Source organism: Chlorocebus sabaeus, chromosome 5 (assembly GCF_047675955.1).
Source record: "Chlorocebus sabaeus isolate Y175 chromosome 5, mChlSab1.0.hap1, whole genome shotgun sequence".
Classification (NCBI taxonomy): Eukaryota; Metazoa; Chordata; class Mammalia; order Primates; family Cercopithecidae; genus Chlorocebus; species Chlorocebus sabaeus.
The window spans coordinates 50,751,895-50,779,326 of NC_132908.1; the positions used below are offsets into that span (position 1 = coordinate 50,751,895).

The 27,432-nt window shown below is 39.3% G+C and overlaps 1 protein-coding gene across 2 annotated transcripts in view; it reads left to right on the forward strand.

Annotated features, from left to right (window-relative positions):
* Positions 1 to 27,432, forward strand: part of FTO (FTO alpha-ketoglutarate dependent dioxygenase) — a 422,796-nt gene that overhangs the window by 171,238 nt on the left and 224,126 nt on the right. For both annotated transcript variants that reach the window (XM_007993307.3, XM_007993308.3), the window contains exons 5-6: positions 12,062 to 12,141; positions 18,088 to 18,231. In XM_007993307.3, coding sequence (XP_007991498.1) covers positions 12,062 to 12,141; positions 18,088 to 18,231 — 224 coding nt within the window. The remainder of the gene's footprint in view (positions 1 to 12,061; positions 12,142 to 18,087; positions 18,232 to 27,432) is intronic.

Sequence of the window (27,432 nt, forward strand, 5' to 3'; positions counted from 1 at the left end):
AAAAATTATTAGGAATAATCTTTTAAAGCTGGGAAGGTCTTAAGCATATCCTTTGAGATGCACAATCCATGAAACTTGAGTCACTTTTATAGACTTGGAGTTTTTGATAAATTAGAAGCTCTTAAATGAAAATTACAAGTTTCTTTTTAAAAAGTCATAAAGGATTAGATACAGTTGGAAGCAATTTCAAAAGAACTGTTTGATTAGAGAGTTGCCAAGGATTTAAATGAAGGTGGAAGCCTCAAAGTATACCTTCTAGTGTTGTGTTTGCCATTTGGCCTGAGTCACTAAGTGACTCAGTGTTCCCCTCAGTGGAACAAAAGCACTTAACAAACATGCTCATTAAGGTGGTGATTTTTCCCCTAATTATGTCTGTGGGTCCCAGTATTAATAGCATAGGAGTAATAAGGCTTTTATTTGGGTAGATGAGACTGACATTTATGTATTTCCTAGAAATTGTCCCAGTCTTTTATGGGAATCTAGTCAGGGGAGCCACCTTCAAACTCCACTTTTTTGTTATTTTGCTTGACTCTGAAACCTCCTTTAGGCAACATAATCAGGATCAACCAAAACTGCTCAGGAATGTCCTCAGAGATGGCAAACGGGAAGAGAGAATGGCCACTTAGCCTTCTTCATCAGCCCTTAAAGTCACACTTCTGAGCCCGTCTTGGCTTTTGATCCTCTCTATTGTTGTGTTTATATTTGGATTTAAAACTCCAAATGTATAACTGATGTTTTCATCCTCACCTCTAATTGCATTTTGTAGTATTATTTTGCAATGTCCTAAGGTTTTGTGACTTATTCACCTTCAGTTAGTTGTTGCTGTGAAAACCCCAAGAGTTGCTCTTGAGTTTACTTTTTCCTGACTTGACTCATCTAATTCATTAGTATGTCCTATTATCTTTTCCTAGAACATTCTAAATCTATTGTCTGCTCATCATCTCCTCCCCTGTCTCTGCAGTTCAAGTCACTGTTAACCCCTGCGTGACTTACTGCAACAGCTTCCTCACTGGCCTTCTGCTTCCATTCTTGTTTCCCCTTTAGTTCTTCCTCTTTCCTATAAAGCTGCCAGAGTGGTCTGTTCAAAGTCAGATTAAATTATTGATCCTTTTGAATTTGCTACACAGACAATAATATAATCTGTGAACAAAGATACTCTAATTTCTTCCTTCTCTATCCATATACCTTTTGTTTTCTTTTCCTGTCTTAACTGTGTCAACCAGGTCTTCCAGTATGATACTGAAAAGAAATGTTGAGAGGAGACATCCTTGTCTTATTCTTCCTTTGAGCAGAAAAGCTTCTAGTTTCACACTGCTAAGTATGATGTTCACTGCAGGTTTCCTTACACATTCTTTATATGTTGAGGATGTTCTTCCCTATGTCTAGTTTACTGAGATTTTTTTTTATCATGAATGGGTATCACATTTTGTCAAATGGTTTTTCTGTACCTATTGGTATGATCATATTTTTTTTTTCTTTGTAGCTTGTTTGTGTGATAGATTACGTTAGTTGATTTTTGAATGTTGAATCAGTTTTTTATACCTGGGAGAAATCTCACTTGGTTGTGGTGTATAATTCTTCTTATACATTGTTGAATTCAATTTGCTTATATTTTGATGTGGATTTTTGCATCTGTGCTTATGAGATAATATTGGTCTTTAGTTTTCCTTTTTGTAACGTCTGTCTGGGCGATGCTGGCCCCATAGAATGAGTTTGGAAGTATTCCCTGTGTTACCTTATCATAAAGATTGTTAAGAATTAGTATAATTTCTTCCTTAAATGTTTGGTAGAACTCAACAGTGAACATATTTGGGCCTGGTGCTTTGGAAACATGTTAATTATTGATTCAATTTCTTTAATAGAGATAGGCCTATTCATATTACTCATTTCTTCTTGTATGAGTTTTGGCAGATTTTATTTCTCAAGGAATTGTGCATTTTGTATAGGTTATCAGATTTTGGGGTAAGTAACTGTTCATATCATTTTAAAATTATCCTTTTAATGTCCATGGGATCTGTAGTAATGTCACCTCTTTCATTTCTGACATTAGTGATATGTTTCTTGTCTCTTTTTTTCTTAGTCTGACTAGAGGCTTATCAATTTTATTGATCTTTTAAAAGAACCAGCTTTTGCTTTCATTTTCTTTATTAGTTTTCTGTTTTTTATTTCATTGATGTACATTAACTTTTATTGTTTCTTTTCTTCTGCTTACTTTGGATTAATTTGTTCTTTTTTTAATTTCACAAAGTAGAAGCTTAGCTTATTGATTTTAGACCTTCCTTCTTCTAACATAAGCAGAATGCTATATTAATGCTATGCATTTGTGGCATTTAATGCTATAAATTTTCCTTTAAGCAGTGCTGATGTTGCTTCCAACAAATTTTGATAAGTTGTATTTTCACTTCATTTAGTTCATTTTTCTTAAGATTTTTTTTGACCCACAGATTATTAGAAGTATATTGTTCTATTTCTAAGTATTTGGGAATTTTCCAACTATCTTTCTGTTATTGTTTTCTAGTTTAATTCCATTCTGGCCTGAGGTCAGACATTGTATGATTTTCATTCTTTTAAATTTGGTAATATGTGTTTTATGACCCAGAATGTGGTCTATTTTGGGGAATGCTCCATGTGAGCTTGATATTAGTGTGTATTCTGCTGTTGTTGAATGAAATAGCCTATGTAGGCCAGTTATATTCAATTGACTGATGGTATTGTTGAGTTCAACTATGTCCTTAATGATTTTCTGCCTGCTGTATCTGTCCTTTTCTGATAGAGGGATGCTGACGTCTCCAGTTATAGTAGTGGATTTGTCTGTTTTTCCTTGCAGTTCTGTCAGGTTTTGCCCTATACATTTTGATGCTCTATTATTGGGTGCATACATGTTAATGACTGTTACATCTTCTGGGAGAATTTAACCCCTTTATCATTATGTACTACCCTTTTTTCCTCTGTGATAATTTATTTTTGCTCTGAAATCTGCTTTGTCTGAAATTAATATAGGCACTCCAACTTTCTTTAATGTTAGCATAGTGTATCTGTCTTCTTCATTTCTTTAAGTTTAATCTGTGTGTATCTTTATATTTGAATTGAGTTTTTGTAGACAACATATGCCTTGTTTTTTATCCATTCTGATAATCACTTGTTTTTCAATGTGTGTATTTAGACCACTGGCATTTAAAGTGATTATTGATACACTTGGATTAATATCTACCATATTTGTTAAGTTTTCTATATTTTGTCTTGTGTTTCCCGTTTTGGTCTTCCACTCTTTTTCTGCTTTTGTAGTTTTGAGTATTCCATGATTTCATTGCATCTCCCTTCTTAGCATATCAATTACTTTTTTTTTTTTTTTTGCTTTTTAAGTAGTGACCTAGAGGTTGCAGTATACATTTACAAGTGTTCCAAGTCCATTTTCAAATAACACTATACTGTTTCACAGATAGTGCAAGTACAGGAAAATAAAATATTCCTAATTTTTTTCTCTCATCTCTAATACTCATTGCTATCATTAATTTCAGTTACAAATAAGCATACATAGGCACATATATATATATATATATATATACACACACACACATGTGTGTGGCATACAGAATTGAATACATTGTTGTTATTATTGTGAATAAATTGTTATCTCTTCTATCAATTAAAGGTAAGAAAAAGAATGGTTTTTATTTTGCCTTCACTTATTCCATCTCAAAGTTTCTTCCTTTCTTTATGTAGATCTGAGTTTCTGACCTATATCATTTTTCTTCTGACAAATTTCTTGCAATATAAGTCTACTAGCAACAAATTCCCTGAATATTTATTTGTCTGAAACATTTTTTAAAAAATCTTTTCTTTCTTTCTTTCTTTTTTTTTATTATTATACTTTAAGATCTAGGGTACATGTGCATAACGTTCAGGTTTGTTACATATGTATACTTGTGCCATGTTGGTGTGCTGCACCCATCAACTCGTCAGCACCCATCAACTCATCATTTACATCAGGTATAACTCCCAGTGCAATCCCTCCCCCTTCCCCCCCCATAATAGGCCCCGGTGTGTGATGTTCCCCTTCCCGAGTCCAAGTGATCTCATTGTTCAGTTCCCACCTATGAGTGAGAACATGCAGTGTTTGGTTTTCTGTTCTTGTGATAGTTTTCTGAGAATGATGGTTTCCAGCTGCAAAGGACACAAACTCATGTCCTTTTTTATGGCTGCATGGTATTCCATGGTGTATATGTGCCACGTTTTCTTAATCCAGTCTGTCACTGATCGACATTTGGGTTGATTCCAAGTCTTTGCTATTGTGAATAGTGCCGCAATGAACATACGTGTGCATGTGTCTTTATAGCAGCATGATTTATAATCCTTTGGGTATATACCCAGTAATGGGATGGCTGGGTCATATGGTACTTCTAGTTCTATATCCTTGAGGAATCGCCATACTGTTTTCCATAATGGTTGAACTAGTTTACAATCCCACCAACAGTGTAAAAGTGTTCCTATTTCTCCACATCCTCTCCAGCACCTGTTGTTTCCTGACTTTTTAATGATTACTATTCTAACTGGTGTGAGATGGTATCGCATTGTGGTTTTGATTTGCATTTCTCTGATGGCCAGTGATGATGAGCATTTTTTCATGTGTCTGTTGGCTGTATGCATGTCTTTTGAGAAATGTCTGTTCATATCCCTTGCCCACTTTTTGATGGGGTTGTTCGTTTTTTTCTTGTAAATTTGTTTGAGTTCTTTGTAGGTTCTGGATATTAGCCCTTTGTCAGATGAGTAGATTGCAAAAATGTTCTCCCATTCTGTAGGTTGCCTGTTCACTCTGGTGGTAGTTTCTTTTGCTGTGCAGAAGCTCTTTAGTTTAATTAGATCCCATTTGTCAATTTTGGCTTTTGTTGCTGTTGCTTTTGGTGTTTTAGACATGAAGTCCTTGCCCATGCCTATGTCCTGAATGGTATTACCTAGGTTTTCTTCTAGGGTTTTTATGGTATTAGGTCTAACATTTAAGTCTCTAATCCATCTTGAATTAATTTTCGTATAAGGAGTAAGGAAAGGATCCAGTTTCAGCTTTCTACTTATGGCTAGCCAATTTTCCCAGCCATATATTAAACAGGGAATCCTTTCTCCATTTCTTGTTTTTCTCAGGTTTGTCAAAGATCAGATGGCTGTAGATGTGTGGTATTATTTCTGAGGACTCTGTTCTGTTCCATTGGTCTATATCTCTGTTTTGGTACCATTACTATGCTGTTTTGGTTACTGTAGCCTTGTAGTATAGTTTGAAGTCAGGTAGTGTGATGCCTCCAGCTTTGTTCTTTTGACTTAGGATTGTCTTGGCAATGCGGGCTCTTTTTTGGTTACATATGAACTTTAAAGCAGTTTTTTCCAATTCTGTGAAGAAAGTCATTGGTAGTTTGATGGGGATGGCATTGAATCTATAAATTACCTTGGGCAGTATGGCCATTTTCACAATATTGATTCTTCCTATCCATGAGCATGGTATATTCTTCCATTTGTTTGTGTCCTCTTTTATTTCACTGAGCAGTGGTTTGTAGTTCTCCTTGAAGAGGTCCTTTACATCCCTTGTAAGTTGTCTTTTTTTTTTTTTTTTTCCTTTTTGTGGAGAACGGGGTCTCGCTATATTACCCAGGCAGGTCTCGAACTCCTGGGCTCAAGCTATCCTCCCGCCTCTGCCTCCCTGAGAGCTGGGATTACAGGCGTGAGCCACTGCGCCCGGCGTAAGTTGGATTCCTAGGTATTTTATTCTCTTTGAAGCTATTGTGAATGGAAGTTCATTCATGATTTGACTCTCTGTTTGTCTGTTACTGGTGTATAAGAATGCTTGTGATTTTTGCACATTAATTTTGTATCCTGAGACTTTGCTGAAGTTGCTTATCAGCTTAAGGAGATTTTGGGCTGAGATGATGGGGTTTTCTAAATATACAATCATGTCATCTGCAAACAGGGACAATTTGACTTCTTCTTTTCCTAACTGAATACCCTTTATTTCTTTCTCTTGCCTGATTGCCCTAGCCAGAACTTCCAACACTATGCTGAATAGGAGTGGTGAGAGAGGGCATCCCTGTCTTGTGCCAGTTTTCAAAGGGAATGCTTCCAGTTTTTGCCCATTCAGTATGATACTGGCTGTGGGTTTGTCATAAATAGCTCTTATTATTTTGAGATACGTTCCATCAATACCGAATTTATTGAGAGATTTTAGCATGAAGGGCTGTTGAATTTTGTCAAAGGCCTTTTCTGCATCTATTGAGATAATCATGTGGTTTTTGTCTTTGATTCTGTTTATCTGCTGGATTACGTTTATTGATTTGCGTATGTTGAACCAGCCTTGCATCCCAGGGATGAAGCCCACTTGATCATGGTAGATAAGCTTTTTGATGTGCTGCTGGATTTGGTTTGCCAGTATTTTATCGAGTATTTCTGCAGAGGTTTCTGCTGTTTTTTGTTGTTGTTGTTGTTTAGCTGTGCCCTGTCCCCAGAGGTGGAGTCTACAGAGATAGGCAGGCCTCCTTGAGCTGCTGTGGTCTCCACCCAGTTCGAGCTTCCCAGTGGCTTTGTTTACCTACTTAAGCCTCAGCAGTGGTGGGAACCCCTCCCCAGGCTTGCTGCTGCCTTGCCCTTAGATTGCAGATTGCTGTGCTAGCAATGAAGGAGGCTCTGCGGGTGTGGGACCCTCCCGGCCAGGTGTGGGATATAATCTCTTGGTGTGCCATTTACTAAGACCCTTGGTAAAGCACAGTATTGGTGTGGGAGTTACCCAATTTTCCAGGTGTTGTGTGTCTCAGTTCCCCTGGCTAGGAAAAGGGATTCCCTTCTCCCTTGCGCTTCCCAGGTGAGGCAATGCCTCGCCCTGCTTCAGCTCTGGCTGGTTGGGCTGCAGCGGCTGACCAGCACGGATTGTCCGGCACTCCCTAGTGAGATGAACCCGGTACCTCAGTTGAAATTGCAGAAATCACCTGTCTTCTGTGTCGCTTGCACTGGGAGCTGGAGACGGGAGCTGTTCCTATTTGGCCATCTTGCTCCACCCCTGTAAATGTCTTTTTGTTTTTTTGAGACAAGAGTCTTACTCTGTCTCTCAGGCTGGAGTGCAGTGGCGCAATCTCGGCTCACTGCAACCTCCACCTCCCGGGTTCAAGTGATTTTCCTGCTTCAGCTTCCTGAGTAGCTGGGATTACAGGTGTGTGCCACTGCGCCCACCTGATTTTTGTATTTTTAGTAGAGAAGGGATTTTACCATGTTGGTCAGGCTGGTCTTGAACTCCTGACCTCAAGTGATCCACCTGCCTTGGCCTCCCAAAGTGCTTGGATTACAGGCATGAGCCACCACACCTGGTCTGTTTCTCCTTTACTTTTGAAGGATAGTTTTGTAGGATCCACAATTCTAGCTTGCTGTTTTTTTTCCTCTCAACACCTTAGGTATTTCACTTCACTTTTATATTGCTTGCCTGGTTTCTGAAGAAACATGAAATTTTTTTTTTTTTTTTTTTTTTGCTCCTTTATAGATAAACTGTTTTTCCCTTCTGGCTTTTTTCAAAATTCTTTATCTTTGACTTTCTGCAGTTTGAATATAATATGCCTAGGTGTAGGGTTTTTTTTTTTTTCCTGAGCTTTCCGAGTCTCTAGTTTGGTGTCTAACATTAATTTAAGAACATACTTAGTTATTATTGCTTCTAATTTTCTTCTGTTCCTTTCCCTCTTTCTTCTCCTTCTGTTACTTCCATTATACATATATTATACCTTTTGTAGTTGTCCCATACTTATGTTTGTTTTTTCTTTTGTTTTTCAGTCTTTTTTCTCTTTGCTTTTCAGTTTTGGAAGTTTCTCTTAATATATCCCCATGCTCAGAGATCTTTCATCTACCTTGCCCAGTTCTCTAATGAGCCCACTAAAGGCATTCTTCATTTCTGTTACAATGTTATTGATTTCCAGCACTGTGTTTTTGAGTCTTTCTTAGAATTTCCATTCCTCTGCTTACATTCCCCATCAGTTCTTGCATGTTATCTATGTTGTCCTTTACAGTCCTTAGAATAGTAATCGCAGTTTAAAATACATTTCTGATAATTAATTTCTGCCATTTCTGACTCTGGTTCTGATTTTTGCTCAGTTTTTTCAAACTTTTTTTTTTTTTTTTTTTTTTTGCCATTTAGAAGTCCTTGTAATTTTTTCTTGATAGGCAAATGAGATGTACTGGGTAAAAGGAACCGCAATAATAATGCAGTGGTAAGGTATGTTGGGAGGGGAAGCATTTTATAATCTTATGATTAAGTCTCAGTCTTTTAGTAAGTCTATGCCTGTGAATTGTGAACCTCACAAGTGCTTCTCATTTTCTTTTTTCTCATTCTTAGTTGCGATAGGAAGCCTAGCAGGGGCTAGGAGTTGTAGGTGGCACTGAGGTATGTTCATGCCACTACACTCCAGCCTGGATGACAAGTGAGACCCTGTCTCCTGAGAAAATAAAGAAAGAAAGAACGAAAGAACGAAAGAAAGAAAGAAAGAAAGTGGCTATTTTTTCCCTTCCTTCTGCCAGAAGCATGAGAAGATGTTTTTGGATCTTCACTGTGAGAACCTGTTAGCGCTTTTGGAGATAAAACTCACAAAAGTCTGGGAGTTCCCTAAGACTGAGCTCCCCTGGACTTTTTAACTCTTAGTCCTGTCTACATTTAATCTCCAGCAATTCAGTAGTTACAGTTACGATTTTTCTACCCTGGTACTGGTTCCCATGCATGTTGCTGCTGCTTGTTTTTTACTCTGATAAATTGTCATTCCCTATTTCCAGTCTGTCTCTCCAGAGTGAGGAATGACAAAATTACATGTCATTGAGAGCCATGCTCTTGGTTTTATAATATCTTTACGTCTTTGACTTACCATAATGTAACTTTGAATGCTGTACCACTTTTCGTTACATCCTCCTGTCTTTTGTGCTTTTTCATGTGTTTTATGTCTGCATATGTTATAAACCTCACAATACATTGTTATTATTTTGGATTTAAACAGGCATTTATTCTTTCCTGATATTTTTTACTTATGTTACTTTTTATTCCTTTGAGCAGATCTAAATTCCTTCTGATATTATTTTTCTTTTGCTGTAGAATTTCATAACAATGCTTATAGTGTAAATCTACTGAATATAAATTGTTTCAGTTTCTTTCTGAAAAGTCTTTATTATCACTTTTATTTTAGAAAGGGTGTTCACTATGTATAGAATAGTAGATTGACAGTTTTTTCCTTTAGTATTTTGTCACCTAGTTGTCTTCTGAGTTTTATAGCTTCTGATGAGAAGTCTGCTGTCATTCTAATCTTTGCCCCTCTGTATTTAATGTCTCTTTTTCTGACTGCCTTTAACATTTCCACTTTGTAACTGATTTTAAGACATTTCATTATGACATGCTTTAGTTTAGTCTTATATCATTTTTTTTGCTTAGAATTCATTGAGCTTATTGGATCTCTGGGTTTATAGTTTTCATGAAATTTGGTGAATTTTGGCCATTGTTTCTATAAAAATGTGTATGTATTTGTCACTCTTCCTTCCCTAGAATTCAAATTAAATTTTCATTAAATGGCTTAATATTGTCCTGGAGGTCACTTATGCTCTTTCATATTTTTGTAGTCTTTTTTCTTTAGCCACTTTGTTTTGCATAGTTTTTATTTTTTATGTGTTCTAGTTCACTGACCTTTTCTTCTGCAGTTTCAAATTGCTGTTCATCTCATTCAGTGTGAGTTTTGTTTCAGACACTACATGTTTAACCTTTAGAAGCTTCACTTATATATATCTGAAAGGGCAGACATGTACATTTAGAAGAAAAGAGAGATGTGACTATCTCGCATATTGTGTGTGTGTGCATCTTTCATTTATTTCTCTGTTACTTTTTGAATGGATGTTGGATATTGCACATAGTATTTGTTGGGTGCCTGATTTTGTTATATACTTTTACATACTTTGGCTTTTGCTCTAATGAATAATTAAATTACTAAGAAGAAGTTAGATCTTTTTTTTTTTTTTTTTAGTTTTGAGATGGAGTTTCACTCTTGTCTCCCAGGCTGCAGTGCAATGGCACGATCTCGGCTCACTGCAACCTCTGCCTTCTGTGTTCAAGCGATTCTCCTGCCTCAGCCTCCCGAGTAGCTGGGATTACAAGCACCTCCCACCATGCCCAGTGAATTTTTGTATTTTTAGTAGAGACAGGGTTTCACCACGTTGGCCAGGCTGGTCTCGCACTCCTGACCTCAGGTAATCCACTCACCTCGGCCTCCGGAAGTACTGAGATTACAGGCATGAGCCACTGTGCCTGGCCAGAAGTTGGATCCTTTCGAGGCTTAGTTTTAAGCCTTGCTAGGTGGGACTAGAGCAACATTTAACCTAGGACTCATTTAGCCCTAGTTCCGCAGTGATGCTTTCCTAAGGATTTTCTAGTATCTCGTAGTGAGAGCCATTTTGGCTGCTGGGATCATAAAATACTCCTAGCTGTGTGTAAGATCTGAAATTGGTTCCACCTGCTGCATTCTGGTGCTTCTTTTTATGGCCCTTGGGAAGTTTTTATTCATACATGCACAGGTCAGTGCTCTTCCAAATACCTAAGGGAACCCTTCTGCAGTCTCTGTTTGCTCTCTCTCTGTATATCTGTTTCTGTTTCAGCATTCTGCCTTTCAAGGCCCTATGGCCTTGGCCTCCCTATACTCCAATCTTTGTCTTCTCAACTTGGCAAGAAAGAAACAGAGACCGGGTTTTGACTTCCTCTTCTTTATTCTGTGGCGTTGAAACTGTTTCCATGGAGAAAGTTAGGGCAATTGTAGGCATCTCTCACCTATTTTGTTTCTCTTCTCCATGGGATTATATCTTGCTGAAACCGTTGATTCATATTTTTGGCTTGTTTTGTAGTTGTTTAAGGCAGAAGGGTAAATCTTGTCACTGTTACTTCACAAATTCCTAAGTGGAAATCCTGCCTTAATATTTTGCATTTCCTTTCTATGTTTAGAGATGATATTGTAGGTTGTTTTTGCTGACACATAAGGGGCCTGGTGGCATTTGCCTCTTAGTTTAAGTCATTATCATTTCTGGTATCTTGATTAAAATCTTGTATTGCCTGTATAGGATATCATTGCTGGAAACATTACCACTCTCTTTTTTTTGTAGTAGAGGAAGTCATGTCCTAAGCAGAGGTTGTATAGATTTTGCCTGACTTGTGGTATCATTTCTCAGGATCTGCAACAACTTGGTCATTGGTTTTTCTCCCACTGCTTGTGGTTTTAGGAATATTCTTCAACTGATGAATTCACCACCTACTTCATTCTTGGGTTGTGAATCCCTAGACTTGAATTCTGTTCTAAGGGCCAAACATGCAACATGCTGAATTGGTTAGTTTGTTGCCTGGAAAATTGTTAGGGCAAAATTGATACTTTGATTACAGAAGGAAAGAGGCAGATTTTTCAGATGAAAGGTGTTCAACTCCAAATTCTGGTTTATTCTAAAGAGTAGAAGTAGATGTGTCATGAGAAAGTGAAAGAAGCTCAATCCATACATAGTGAATTTTTTAGTGGGTGGGCATTATAGGACCACAAATAAGCAGAGTGACCCTATATCTTGTTTGCTGAGGGCAGTCCTGGTTTATACCTGTTGTTCTGAAATAATTGTAAATAGCACCCCCTTTCACTCTTCAAAGTGTCATACTTTGTATGATAGAATATATACATGTTTAATTATAGACATATGATTATATATCTACTTACACTTACATATACTTGTGTATGTATAAGTATATATAAGTATATAATATTTATTATATACTTATATTTGTATTATTACACTTGTTATATATCTACATATGTAATCTCTACTTATAAGTAGATACATATATAATGGAACATATATATACACACATGTATATAGTCACCTACTTATAAGGGATTGATTAAAGAATACAAGGTAAGTGTTGATTCCTTGGTTATTGTCATTTCTTGAAAGATGGATTTACTGTTTACTTTGTGTTTTAGTTAAATAATATATAGTATATACTGACTAATAAATATGGTTTTATAAATTTCTGGTGTTTTTCCTGTAGATGATCTCAATGCCACCCACCAACACTGTGTTTTGGCTGGTTCACAACCTCGGTTTAGTTCCACCCACCGAGTGGCAGAGGTAAGTGTAAATAAAAATGTAATTCACACCTAATTGGATGTGACAGAAGTGGTTGAATGAGCAATTTATCATAGAGCTTTGGAAGAGTATTTGATGGGGAAATTGCTTCCATCTAACTTGACTTTCATCTGTTTACTTGCTTTTTGAGCTTTGGATTGTGTTGGATACAGTTTTAGAAAGTGTATGCATGGCATGAGATAAGTGTATTTTGCTTCTTGGGGTTATGTTTCTTGGAGAAGGAAAATGCCATTGACAAGTGTTTATAGTTAGAGGTTTATTTAGACGGTTGTATCTGTCAAGGGCAAGGGCAAGAGATGACCAGAGGAATTGGGGCAGATTTTTGTGCTTGTGCATGTGTTAGCTGTGGCTGGGTTTGGATGTTGAGAATTTTCATTTTCCTTAACTTTTTGGTCAGACTTCTGGGCATGTGAATGTAAATGAAAGAGAAAGTTACAGCGTTGCCAAGGAGTTTCTGAGCTCCCAGATGTGTTCATAACCCAGACTTTATTGCTAAATTCTGCCACCACTTGCAATGGCTGATGGTTAGCTGTTCAGACTAGTTCAGAATGGAAAACTAAGAAATGAGAAACACTCATATTAGTCATGTTGGGGTCCCATGTACTCAGTTAAGAGGGGTTCCAGAGAGCAAGGCATGAAAGGGATTACAAGTGACCTTCTACCTAAGCTTGCTATGCATGCTTTGCTTTATAGCTTGACCTTTTATGGAACTACAGGGGACAAGTGTGAGAAAATTGGGCAGAAGTGGTACAGGAAGGTGGGAGGTATAAGTGCATGGTGTTCCAGTGGCAGTACTGCCTGAGTCTATACGGCAGTGTTGTGTCTTTTGGTCATTAAGTAGCTTTACCAGTGGACCGATCATATTGCTGTATGGCAGAGAGAGAATGAGTGAGTATTTAAACCAAGATGCCAGCCAGCCCATCCAGCACCCCTTTCTTCCTTTCTCACCTTTCTTCTCTTTTCCATTCACTCATTCATTTAAATATTTGAGTGCCTGTTATGTGTCCAAAACTGTAGGCCTGGGAGATAGAGCCATCAACATGGCCATCATGCCCACCACCTTTGTGAACTTTTGTTGGGGGGACAAATTTTAAACAAACACAGAAATAATTGTCTTAGAGACCTAAAAGGAGTTCTGTTAGAAAAGAGGGAAGGGAGGGAGGAAGGTAGGTAAGGCCGAACAGAGGAAGGAAAGAAGGGAGGGAGGGAAGAGCTAGTATTTATAGAACATCTAATATGTGCCTTGTGTTGTATGGAAGGATTTCATTTCCCCAGTTATAGGCATCTGTCTTTCTAGCTATAACCCTCCCAAGAATCCCTTTCTTGTGGATCACTTGAGTATATGGCTACTTAAATGCACCCTTCAATGTCTTTCCTAATCTAAGCCGGAAGAATAGACAGTCTCGTTAGTGCTGGGTTCAAAGGGCTGTACAAAAAGATAAATAAAAAGTTTGGGAAATATGTTCATGGGGATAATAATCATACTTAATTCATAGTGTTCTTATGAGGATTAAATTAGTTAATACATGTAAGTCTTTTTAGAACAGAGACTGGTATACATTCAAAGAAGTTTGCCACTACTACTATTATTAAATTACTTCCACTGCTACTACTGTCTTTTCATTTTATTCTGATGAAAAACTAATAGGAGATAGGAACAACTAAAGCTTACTGTGTGGAAGGTGATTCTGTCTTCATTTGTACACTAGAGTATACATAATAAAGCAAGAGAGATTAAATCATCAGCAATTTTTGATTGCAGGAATTACAATTCAGAAGGGATTTCAGTTTGTTCATTCTTCAAACTTTTATTGAACTTTGTAGTATTCAAGTTATTATTGTAGGGACTTGTGAACGGGAATGGTCATATTCAGTGTCTTCAAGATGCTTATAGTCTAAAGAGTATGCACAGCGCAGAGTAGAAAGTAGCAGATAGCCCGGCTAATTTTTGTATTTTTAGTGGAGATGGGGTTTTGCCATATTGGCCAGGCTGATCTTGAACTCCTGACCTCATTTGATCCACCCACCTCGGCCTCCCAAAGTGCTGAGATTACAGACGTGAACCAGTGCGCCCAGCCTAGATTTTAGTTTTTGATAATTGTGTCAGAATGTTCTTGGGATTCAATACAGAATGTCTTCTTAAAGAAATTTAAATTTTATGCATAATTATATTTTGAATAGGTAGTTAATGCAAATGGTTCAAAATAAAAACAAATACCTAAGGGTATACAGTTAAAGTCTCTTTCTCCTTGGTCCAACCAGTCCCTGTCCCCAGAGGCAACCAGTGTTAAAAGGTTCTTGTTACTCTTCTGGTAATATTTAATATATAAGTAAAAATGTATGTAATTTCAAAAACATTTTAAAATATTTTTAAATATAAAAATACATGGTTCTGTAGTTTTGTTTCAGAAAACTTTGGTAGTAATTACTCATTAATATATAGTTCTTATCTTGGAGTAGGTAATGGCTTTTTAGATATGATATCGAAAGCATAAACAACTAAAGAAAAAAACAGATAAATTGGACTTCATCAAAGTTAAAAACTTTTCTGCTTCAAAGGGTACCATAAATAAAGTGCAGAGGATCCATGGAATGGGAGAAAATATCTGTGAATCATTTATCTCATGAAGCACTTGTATCTCAAATATTCAAAGAATTCTTACAACTCAATAATTCAAGAGAGAAATGATCCAATTTAAAATGGCGAAGGAACTGAATTAACATGTCACAGCCTGGGTGCAGTGGCTCCTGCCTGTAATCCCAGGACTTTAAGAGGCCGAGGTGAGCAGATCACTTGAGGCCAGGAGTTTAAGACCAGTCTGGCCAACATGGTAATACCTCGTCTTCACTAGAAATTCAAAAATTAGCCAGATGTGGTGCCACATGCCTGTAATCCCAGCTATTCAGCAGGCTGAGGCAGGAGAATCGCTTAAGCCTGAGAGGTGGAGGTTGCAGTGAGGCGAGATTGCGCCACTGCACTCCAGCCTGGGCAATAGAGCAAGACTCCGTCTCACACACACAAAAAAAGACGGTATACAAATGGCCAACAGACAAATGAAAAATGCTGAACATCATTAGTCATAGGGAAATACAAATCAAAACCATGATGGGATAACATTTCACACCCACTAGAATAGCCAGAATAAAAAAGATAGTGACAAGTGTTGGTGACGACCTGCAGGAAGTGGCACCCGCGTGCGCTGCTGGAGGGAATGGATAGTGGTGCGGTTACTTTGGGAAACAGTCTGGCACGTCTTCAGAAGGTTAAATCCAAAGATACCCTGTGACATAGCAATTCCATGCCTAGGTAGATACCCAAGAGTGATGGAAACTTCTACAGGAATATTCATAATCAGCAAAAAGTGGAAACAACCCAAAGATTCATCACTTAATGAATGGATAAATAAAACGTGGCGTATCCATGCAGTTGAATATTATTGGGCATTCAAATAGAATACAGTAATGATGCATGTTACAACATGAATGACTCTTGAAAACATATGAAATGGAAGCAACCGGTCACAAAAGATACATATTATATGATTTCATTTATATGAAGTGTCTAGAATAAGCCTCTCCATGGACGTAGAAAGTAGATTAGTGGTTGCCTAGGGTTGGAAATGTTGGTGGAAATCAGGCGGGGTTGGGGGTGACTGCTAAACGGTACAGGGTTTCTTTTTGGGGTGATGAAAATGCTCTAAAATTAATTGCAGTGATATTTGTATAACTCTGTGAATATGTGAAACAACATTTCATTATATGCTTTAAATGGTTTAATTTTATGATATGTGAATTATAGCTTAATAAAGCTGTTACCAAAAAAAAAAAAAAAACCTATCTCAGACTAGGCCTGATTATAGGTTATTTAAATAAAACAAAACACTATATATCCAGAAAAAAATTATTCCACACACTCTCTCTCTCTCTCTTTTTGTTTTCTGCAACCATAATTCATTAAACTAGTTTTCCTATTGTTGAGAAATTTAGGTGGTTTCCAATCTTGCATGAAAATGCAATTAATAACCTATGTAGCTCACTACTTGGGAAAGTAAAGGTGCACGTAGGAAAACTTTCTAGATGGAAGTCATTTTAAAAAGATGTTGTAGGCTGGGTGCGATGGCTCATAACTGTGATCCCAGCATTTTGGGAGGCTGAGGTGGGCGGATCACTTGAGGTCACGAGTTCGAGACCAGCCTGGTCAACATGGTAAAACCCTGTCTCTACCGAAAATACAACAATTAGCCAGGTGTGGTGGTGCACGCCTTTAATCCCAGCTACTTGGGAGGCTGAGGCAGGAGAATTGCTTGAGCCTAGGAGGCAGAGATTGCAGTGAGCCAAGATCACGCCATGGTACTGCACTCCGGTCTGGGCCAGAGAGTGAGACCCCGTCTCAAAAAGAAAGATGTTGTAGAGGTTGCTGTGGGACAAAAATGAGTGGTCGTTCACCTTTATTCTTTGTGGGGTTTTCTTGGCAGGAAATTGGAGTTGTCTGCCCTTATGCACCCAGCACTCTGGGATCTTCATATTAAAATACGTATTAGTCAAACTTCTGTTTCTTGGCACAGAAACTTTGTTTTTCCCAGGCTTGTCGATGTTGCATTGGATACAATGGTAGTAAATGTGCAAGGAAATTTTATACCAGAGGATTAGCCTTCAAGGTTATTTACAAGGACTCAGTTTAAATTACAAATAATAAAACCAAAGTATTTTAGGGATACATTTTCCTTGTTGGGATTGAAGGGTATTTATAGCTGACTTTTTATTATTCTAGGAAATCACTTCAATATCAAAACAAGCAGATGCACTGCCCATGTACATCGGCCTCTTTTCCAACATATGATCCTTTATAAAAAGGAGTTTGTCCATTTGACCTCTGTTTTGCTCCCACGAACTCAGAGAGGGATGAACTAGTTATCTCTGTCCTTGCTGAGACCCAGGTACTAAGTTGTGGCTTTGAATGTGCCTTGAGGGCATAAGCCAAATATTCTCCATTGTTTGAAGAATCTATTCTGCCAAAAACTGCCACTGCCTAATGTATGCTTTTTGCAGAAAAGGGAAATGAGTTCTTTGCCTTGTGATTATAACTTCATTTTTCCCCTCTGTTTTTACGGAACCATTTAGTGTGCTTTTGAACCAGTTCAGCAGCCTGTTTACCTTTCTTTCCTATCGTTAGTCTCAGGGCATTTGAGATAAAAAGTCAGTGTCCTTGACTTCTTGGTTAACCAGTTATTCATCCAATAATTATTTATTAAATTTCTTCTAGTTTTCGGACTCAGTTCTAAATGTTGTAGTATATATAGAAAATGTATTTAACATATATAAATAGGGCATTAGCCTCAGGGACCCAAATGTTTAGTTAGAGATATGAGGCCCATGTAAAAGAAAACCAGCAAACTAAGTGGCCCACGTGAGGCCAAACTGGCAGCACAGAGCCCAGTGGAACAGGCCACTCTAGTAATTCTTGAGTTAAGGAGTACAGGCCGGGCACAGTGACTCATGCCTGTAATCCCAGCACTTTTGGAGGCTGAAGTGGGAGGACTGCCTGAACCCAGGAGTTTGAGACCAGCTTGGATGATATAGCAAGATCCTGTCTCTCTCTACAACATAAAAATTTAGAAAAATTAGCTAGGCAGAGTGGTGCCTGCCTGTGGTACCAGCTATTTGGGAAGGTGAAGTGGGACGACTGCATGAGCCCTGGAGGTTGAAGCTACAGTGAAACATTACACCACTATACCCCAGCCTGGGTGACACAGCAAGACCCTATCTCAAAATTTAAATTAAAAAAAAAAAAAAAAAAGGAGTATAGACTGAGCCATGGGGTCAACAGGTGAATTCACAGCCAGGGACAAATATGAACAATCCTAGGAAGGGCGGCATAGTAAACTTAGATTTTGCCCATAATTGTAATTGCTGGTTCTGTCTCAACAGTGCTCAACAGGAACCTTGGATTATATTTTACAACGCTGTCAGTTGGCTCTGCAGAATGTCCGTGACGATGTGGACAATGGTGATGTCTCTTTGAAATCCTTTGAGCCTGCAGTTTTGAAACAAGGAGAAGAAATTCATAATGAGGTAAGGATTTTTTTTTTTTTTTTTTTTTTTTTTTGAGACAGAGTCTCGGTCCATCACCCAGGCTGGAGTGCAGCGGCATGATCTCGGCTCACTATAACCTCCACCTCCCCCGTTCAAGTAATCCTCCTGCCTCAACCTCCTGAATAGGTGGGACTGCAGGTGCACATGCCACCACCCCTGGCTGATTTTTATATTTTTAGTAGAGACGAGGTTTCACCATGTTGGCCAGCCTGGTCTCGAACTCCTGACCTCAAGTGATCTGCCCACCTCGGCCTCCCAAAGTGCTGGGATTACAGTCGTAAGCCACCGTGCCTGGCAAGACTTTCAAGAATTGTGAAAGATCTGAGATTGAGATTCTACCCTACCTGCAAGCTAACAAGTTAATCTGCCGCAGTTTCATATCGGTATAAGACGTGAGACTCTTAGGTCAGAGATGGAGGGCAGGTTATTACATACATCAATAGCAGTCACCAGAGTGTCAGTATTTTTGTGTTAGTTCACGAACTTCTTTTGTTCAGGCTGCAGTAACAAAATAGCATAAACCAGGTTGCTTGTAAACAACAGAAATTTATCCTCACTGTTCTGGAGGGTGGCACGTTCAAGATCAGGTGGCATCAAGTTCCAGATCTGGTGTCTGGTGAGGACTTGTTTCATCATTCATAGATGATACCCTCTCACTTCCTTACATGGTGCAAGGGCCAGGCGAGCTTCCTGTGGTCTCTTTCATAAGGCTACTCAACTCTTTCATGAAAGCCTTCATGGTCTCTCACCTCTGAAAAGCCCCACCTCTTAATGCCATCGCCTCGGATGTTAGGATTTCAACAGAAGAATTTTGGAGGGACATGGCCGGGCATGGTGGCTCACGCATATAATCCCAGCATTTTGGGAGGCTGAGGCAGGCAGATCACAAGGTCGAGACCATCCTGGCTAACACAGTGAAACCCCGTCTCTACTAAAAAAATAATAATAATAGTACAAAAATGAGTCAGGCGTGGTGGCGGGCGCCTGTAGTCCCAGCTACTCGGGAGGCTGAGGCAGGAGAATGGCATGAACCCAGGAGGCGGAGCTTGCAGTGAGCCAAGATTGCGCCACTGCATTCCAGCCTGGGCAACAGAGTGAGACTCCATCTCAAAATAAATAAATAAATAAATTAATTAATTAAATAAAAAAGAATTTTGGAGGGACGTACACATACAGAGCATAGCATTCTCCCAGCTTCTGTTTCTATAGGGCAATGCAAAGTAGGCCAGATAACATGTACACATTGAGGGGTTACATTATAGGAGAGGAACCATGAGCTATGGAAACCTAGTCTTTTTCAAAGGATAGTAAGCATGCCTGTCCTTCGCTGTAGGTCAAGACGCTGTCTTTAACTTCCAAGCCTATATGCTCACCTGGCCTTTTGTTCTGGAGGGAGAAACTCTCTCTATCAAGGTTGTTGCTGTATAAACATCCTTGCGATGAGAGTCCGTAACACAGGACAGTCATTGCTTCCTCACAAGACACGCAGAAGCACAAGAGACTCAGGAAGAATAGTCTCCCAGCAAAGACTGCTGGGAATTGAGGATAGGCCCTGCGAGCAAGTGTCAATGCCTTGCTTTTCATTGATGAAATCAGTTGGAATTCTGCAGTCTGTGAGACCAGCAGGTCTGGATCCCATGGGTCAAAGTTTCACAAACTCTACTCTTCCCACTAATACCCTCTCAATATTTACTTTATCTTCGGACTACATACATTGTTTAGTTACTTAATATTTTACTTTAAATCAACTCTTTTTTAACATATATAAATTTTTTTAAAAAGGAAGCTTTATATTGCTACTTTAAGTGGAAATCCAGTGTCATTAGCCAAAAGAAAAAGTATCCAGAAAAATAGGTCCAATGAAAACAGAGTAATGTTATTACATTCCAGTAGATATTCTTGTCTGGAGGACGCTCTGAGCCTCAAATTTCCTTTCTTCGTGTTAAGAAGGGAGATTAGTGGTAATGGTTGCACAGCTTCATACATTTTCTAATAATCATTGGAGTCTGCACTTACAATGTGTGAATTTTATGGCTGGTAAATTATACCTCAAAAAAAAAAAAAACCGTTAAAAGAAAAAAAGGAGACACTAAAATGTGGTAGAGAACTGAAGTTCATTCACCTATCTGAGACTTTCTTTTTGATATAATAAGAAGGATTGATGGAGAATTTGAAGTTAAAAAATGTTCTTGTGCATCCTTTCTATAATTAATTGCTGAACATGTGCCAGACACTCTTCTAGGTGCTTTAGAATATATTGGTAAATAAAATAGACATTCTAGTACAGGAAGATGATGGTAAGTAATAAACATAATACGTTGGTAAATCATACAGTATGTTAGAAGTTGCTAAGTGCTACAGAAAAAAAAACTGAGCAAGATGATGGAAACTGAGAGAACTAGAGAGCCTCCCTGTTGAAAAGATGTCGTTTGAGCAGAGAATTGAAGGACGTGAGAGACAGCCATGTGGGTATCTGGGGAATTGCCTTTTGGGCAGAAGGAACAGCCACTGCAAAGGCTGTGTGGTGGGGGAATGTCTGGAGTCCATGGAACAGTCCAGGAACAGTACTGTTTGGGTGGAGGGAGTGAGGTTGCTACTTATAGGAGAAGAGGTCACAGAGATAGTTCCAGGAGACTGGGGAGCAGCAGATTGTATAGGTCCTTGGAGGCCCTTGTAAGGACAAGGCCTTTCCTTTTTCCTCTGCAAGAAACAGGGGCCCATTGAAGAGTTTTGAGCAAAGGAGAAATAATGTCATCTCCTATAGTGACATAATATCTTTTTAATGTCTTTATAAGTTATTTAATATCTTGTGAACTGCTCCACACTTTGTGAAACATTGTCATAATCTCCAGAACCACAGGGGAAGCTATTCTGCCTTTCAGGGGATTGGTAACCACTTCTAATGCTGAGCTCAGGTCTGACTTGCTTCCCTTCATTGTGCCTGATGGGTGTTCTACTTTCTGTCTTATTAGTCCCTGCTGGAGGCATTGCTGATAGCCAGAACTTCAGGAAGGAAGACATTTATGGGCCTGATGACCTCACTGAATTAGACCGGGGAGCAAAGTTATGTCTTTCTGCATATTTACAGTACAGAAATTCTAATCTTGAAATTTAGTTATTTCCTTCTCAAAAAATCTCATGGGCTGGGTGCGGTGGCTCACGCCTGTAATCCCAGCACTTTGGGAGGCCAAGGTGGGCAGATCATGAGGTCAGGAGATCGAGACCATCCTGGCTAACACTGTGAAACCCTGTCTCTACTGAAGATACAAAAAAATTAGCCGGGCGTGGTGGCGGGCGCCTGTAGTCCCAGCTACTCAGGAGGCTGAGGCAGGAGAATGGTGTGAACCCAGGAGGCAGAGCTTGCAGTGAGCCGAGGTTGCGCCACTACACTCCAGCCTGGGTGACAGAGTGAGACTCCGTCTCAAAAAAAAAAAAAAAACTCACAATTTTCGTGTCAGACTGGCAGAATGGGTGCTTTCTTTAACATGCATACAGGCTTTCTTATTTCCCTATCCTTTCTCATCTTTTGTGACTGTGATGTTTTGTTACCATCAATGGATGGGAGAAATCTGTAAGATCACACTGTGTATCTAACAGAATATTGTCATCTCAGTCTATCTGCTTCTGGCTGAGTGCGGTGGCTCACGCCTGTAATCCCAGCACTTTGGGAGGCCAAGGCGGTGGATCACCTGAGGTCAGGAGTTTGAGATCAGCCTGGCCAACATGGTGAAACCCTGTTTCTAGTAAAAATACAAAAAGTTAGCCAGGTGCGGTGGCGGATATCTGTAATCCCACCTACTTGGGTGGCTGAGGCGGGAGAATCTCTTGAACCTGGGAGGCGGAAGTTGCAGTGAGCCGAGATTGTGCCATTGCACTCCAGCCTGGGCAACAAGGCCAAAACTCTATCTCAAAAAAAAAAAAAAAAAATTTGTCTGCTTCAGAAAGTGACTGGCTGCTTTTGACCTTGTATGTTAGGCAGGTGGGGCAGAGATGTACTGTATCAGAAACCTCAGCCCCTGGGGTTGAATAGATACAGTGATCTTGAATTTAAATAATGTGTGTGCCAGTCTTTACCATTCCCCCGATCTCTGATTCTTCAAGGTCATCTCCTTACTTTCACAATTAATTCCATATGTCAGGGCACATTGTCAGATATTGTTCTTTTGCCATACAAGTTGGCCTGGGATTTAGCAGTTGCATGCCTGCTGTTTACTTTGTCCTATTGTTCAGTGAAAGCCCACTTGTCCATAAGAGTTCTCCCAGTTGCTTGCTTGCTTGCTTGCTTGCCTATTTCTGCAAGGCCATGTGTCTTTGCTGGACAAATCATGGGATGAAACCCTTGATTTTACATACTGCAGGCTCTCAGTCTGTGTGGGTTAAGAAGTGGTTTGTTTTCCTTGTCTAGGATGGTTTCTAACTAAGCAGTTTTCGGAAGTTTGGGCATGTGTTTTGGGGTACCTTATTGGAGATATAGTTTTTCCAATTTAAGATGCTTAGGAAAGATTCTTGTTTAATTATAAGCAGAATCTTCTTCCATGTTATTAAATGGCCCACTTTCCTTTTTAAAGATAGTAAAATGTGGAATTCAGCCTCCTATCTTAGTAAATGTCCCCTAGAAGAATGGAATGTTTGACGGTATTGTTTGGCTCTCATTTTCTTCTGACCAGACCTGTGGCTTCCTTATAACCACTGCGAAAGGGCCTTCATAGGGTACCTCTTTGTAGATAGAGCCTTACCATGTCTTCCTGGTCTAATTTCTTTCTCAGCAAAGTAACTTCTATCCGTTATTACAGTGAGACATTAATCCCAAGGGGCGTAGTCACACATCTCATGAGGGAACTCCATGACTGACTTGGGACCATGTCAAGAGCCTAAACAAACTCAGCAGAAGAAAAGTAGGTGACATTTACTGACCCATTGGAATGATGGAGATGATTTACAACTATATGGTGATAAAGTGGCTCAGAAATATTCTTTTGAAATCTTATTAGCTTTGCTTTCCAAGGCCTAAGTACCCAATGACTGAAGTCCAGATATGTGGGTTGATTCTATTCCTTTCTCCCCTTCTAGACTTATTTCCATCAAGTGCATGTTCAAAATCAGGGAGTTTGGTTTGTAAGTATCATGAAAACTTTGAGAGAACCCTGAGAGCTCCTACAGGTTGTCTCCCTGCTGTTGACGTCTTCAGGGATGTGTCACCCGTGGAATGTTCCTTGGCCCCAAGTCAGCATTTGCTCTCCTGACCACTTGCCTCTTATTTCTGCTCTGTTAGCTATGAGCCTCCTTTGATGGCCTACAACTCTGGAGAAGGGAAGAATACCCAACTTCTGTCGTGGTTACCACTTTGTCAGTCAGTCAATATGATTCGACATGGATGTTTGTTTGGTTTTTTAGCCCCAAAGTAATAAGGACTTGCTATATTTTGAGTCCTGATTCTGGTTTTTGTGCAGTGTCCATGCTATAGCTTTCCTTCCTAATTTCCAGAGTTTGTTAACTCAGACTCTGAATCAAGCAGGTGGAAATGTTTTTTTGCCTTCTTACTTAATTTTAAGGAGAGAGTCAGCTACTTCTTTCTGTTGGCAGGGGGGAACTGGTAAAGGTGGCATTTGATTAAAATCCTGTAATAGTTTTTACCCACAACATCGAAATGAAAAAGTCAGGTCATGGAGTTGAAGAGAAGGCATGCCACTGGATTTGATGACCACAGAGATTGTATCTCATGGGCAATATTTCAACTCATGAATAAAATTCGGTTGGGAGAAGGTCTTCAGTGTTGTTGAGCGTTTCTAACTGGCATTAGTGGGAAGGGGTGGGCATGAATTGACGAGGACATTAAAGCTTCTCCTGGTCAGAAAATTCGTAAGATTGTGAGATGCTTGAGGACAGGAAGTCCAAAGCCTTGTGGTCTTGTTTAGTATGCACTCTTGACATCTAGCAAATAAATGCCTGACAGAGAGTAGGCAGTAATTATTTCTGTCTTACAGATGACGTAGCTATTCTGTAGTGGTACTCACTTTTGAACTGACTCCAGAGCCCATATTCTTTCTTTCTTTTAGAGACATGGCCTCACTGTGTTGCCCAGACTGGCGTGTAGAGGCGCAATCATGACTCACTGCAAACTTGACCTCCTGGGTTCAAGTGATCCTTCTGCCTCAGCCATCTAAGTAGCTGGGAGCACAGGCAGGTGCCACCACAACCATCTAACTGTTTGTTTGTTTGTTTTGTAGAGATGAGGTCTCACCGTGTTGCCCAGGCTAGTTTCAAACTCCTGGGCTCAAGTGATCCTCCTGCCATGGCCTCTCAAAGTGCTGGGATTATAGGCCAGAGCCCTTATTTTTAACCATGATACTATCTGTCTCAAAAGATAGTTGGGCATCCAAGGGAAGATGAAGGCATTATTTATTAAAATAGCCAGGGCTCTCTCTTTGCTCTCTTGTCCAATAGCAGAGCCCCTAGATATAGCCTTCTCCTTGCTTCCAAGTTTTAATGTACTGAAATCCAGTTTCTACTGTACCCTGATAGACTGGATGAACTAATTACATATGATAGTCTATTTCCAGAGTCACCATGGTTGCCAAGCCGTATCTATTCTGTCCTCTTCAACGGGCATAACCAGCCCAAAGACTGGAAAATCTTTTAAAGCCTTTACAACTCTTTCTAACATAGGACTTGATGTTTTGCTAACAGGCTCTTTCCATAGTGTGAACAAATTTTATGTGAAATCCATCAAAAGGAACTCATTTTTTTCTTGAAGTATGTTGTTAAACCTGTATCTTCACAGAAGTTGAAACACATTTGTATTCATTCATCTTTCAAAGTACTCAAGGTTACATCTGTTAACCACTGTCTTTTAATAGCACAGATAAGTTTTAGCAACTGTTGTATTAATATTGTGTCTACATTCCTTTTTTGTTTTGTTTTGTTTTGTTTTGTTTAAACAGCTTTAACTGAAATCAGTCCTACATAGCAAACAAATGTTTAGTTAATGTAAACTAAAACTTTTTCATATGACTTGGTATTCTCAGGTTACTTATTTGAGCCATTTTCACCATTGTTAAATCTTCACAAGTTGGTTTTGTTTGCCTCATGAAAGTTCAATATGGATAAACAGAAAAAAAAATTCTTTGCGGTAACAGGTGAAGATTATAATAGCTCCATGTCTATATATGGAATATGATCACCTTAGCAAAGCCAGGCAACCCAGCATGAAGCTGTGGTGGCTCCACATTTCTTTCTTTTTTTTCTTTTTTTTTGAGATGGAGTCTCGTCGCTCTGTCGCCCAGGCTGGAGTGCAGTGGCTTAATCTCGGCTCACTGCAAGCTCCACCTCCCAGGTTCACGCCATTCTCCTGCCTCAGCCTCCCGAGTAGCTGGGACTACAGGCGCCCGCCACCACACCTGGCTAATTTTTTGTATTTTTTAGTAGAGACGGGGTTTCACCATGTTAGCCAGGATGGTCTCGATCTCCTGACCTCGTGATCCGCCCGTCTCGGCCTCCCAAAGTGCTGGGATTACAGGCGTGAGCCACCGCGCCCGGCCGGCTCCACATTTCTTTAGCTGGCAGTGGTAAAAAGAGTATTTAGGATCAGTAGCATTGTACCTTGATTTTCAAGTTGATGAATCATAGAAGAATTATAAAATGGATAGAAAATTTTTTATTTTTCCATAGGTTAACTCAGCCCATCATCCAAATATGTTGGGATTATTTTAGTTGCAAAGGGCAAAACATTCAACCTGAACCGGCTTAAATAAAAACAGTTTCCGGAATAGTTTGATCAAGGGTCAGTTGATATCATCAGGATGTGGTTTTTGTCTTTTCGTCTTGCAGTTACCCCCTATGTTGGCTCCATTCTTCCCATTGCTGGCAAAATAGCTGCAGAGTCTTCTTCCTGTAGTTTCTGATAGTCTTGAGACTTCTTCTGATTGGACATATTCCTATTCCTCTCAATCCTAGTTCTGTGACTACAGAATCTAGTGGACTGATTGGCCTAGACCTGGGTTGCATATTCCACCCCTGGCGTTGGAGTTGGAGCCTCTTCAGACCACATGGGCTGTTTGGGGAAGGGGCGGGTGGGATTTGACTGGAATAGGAGGACTGCCAAGGTGGCAAACAGTTGAAGTTTACCGTAGTAGATTCATCGGAAGGAAAGTAAGTTACTTGGATATTTCTGATCTGCAAATCTGAAATTTGAGGTGCTCCAATATTCAGAGCTTTTTGAGCATAAACATGATGCTCAAAGGAAATGTTTATTGGAGAATTTCAGATTTTGGATTTGAAATGCTTGACCAGTAAGTATATAACACAAATATTCTAAAATCAGAAATACTTTTGCTCTCAAGCATTTCAGATAAGAGATATTCAGCTTGTACTAATATGTTTGCTACTCTTCTTTTTAACCTATTGTCACCTGCCCTGAGTTGACAAGTGACAATTTGAATGGCTTTGTAGGTTTAATGTGTGCTTCCATAATTAGTTTTATATATACAGGTTAAGATTATCACCAGCTCCTCCTGGTCCATGGGTAAGTTATTTTAATTTATTGCAATTTAAGAAACTTATAATTAATATTTCCTAATATGTATCCATGTTTTGCTTTTAATATCAGCCTTAAATAAAGACATTTAGTAAAAACACATTTGGTTTATGTCTTTCCCATCAAACATAGTACAGCCTGCTTTATAATTAGGATCTCAGTATTTATTGTTGATTGACTTATAGTTTCCTCACGTCTGACTAATAAATGTGATTGAAAACCCCTCTCTGGCGTGAGCTGGGTTGTGTAAGAGAATTTCAGCTTTTTAATTATTTCATTTTATTTTATTTTAACACAGAGACTCTTGCTCTGTTGCCCAGGCTGGATGGAATGCAGTGGCACAATTAGAGCTCATCACAGCCTCAAACTCCTAGGCTCAAAGAATCCTCTTGCCTCAGCCTCCCAAGCAGCCAGGACGACCAGCACACACCACTGTGCTTGGCCAATTTATTTTTAATTGTTTTTGTAGAGACAGCATCTTGCAATGTTGCCCAGGCTGGGCTCAAACTCCTGGCCTCAAGCGATCCTCGTGCCTCGGCCTGCCAAACTATTGAGATTATAGGCATGAACCAACACGTCTGGCCAGACCTCAGTTTTAAGACTACTCTTTTCTTAGCATTGCAGAAATGCTCTGGAGATGCCAGCTT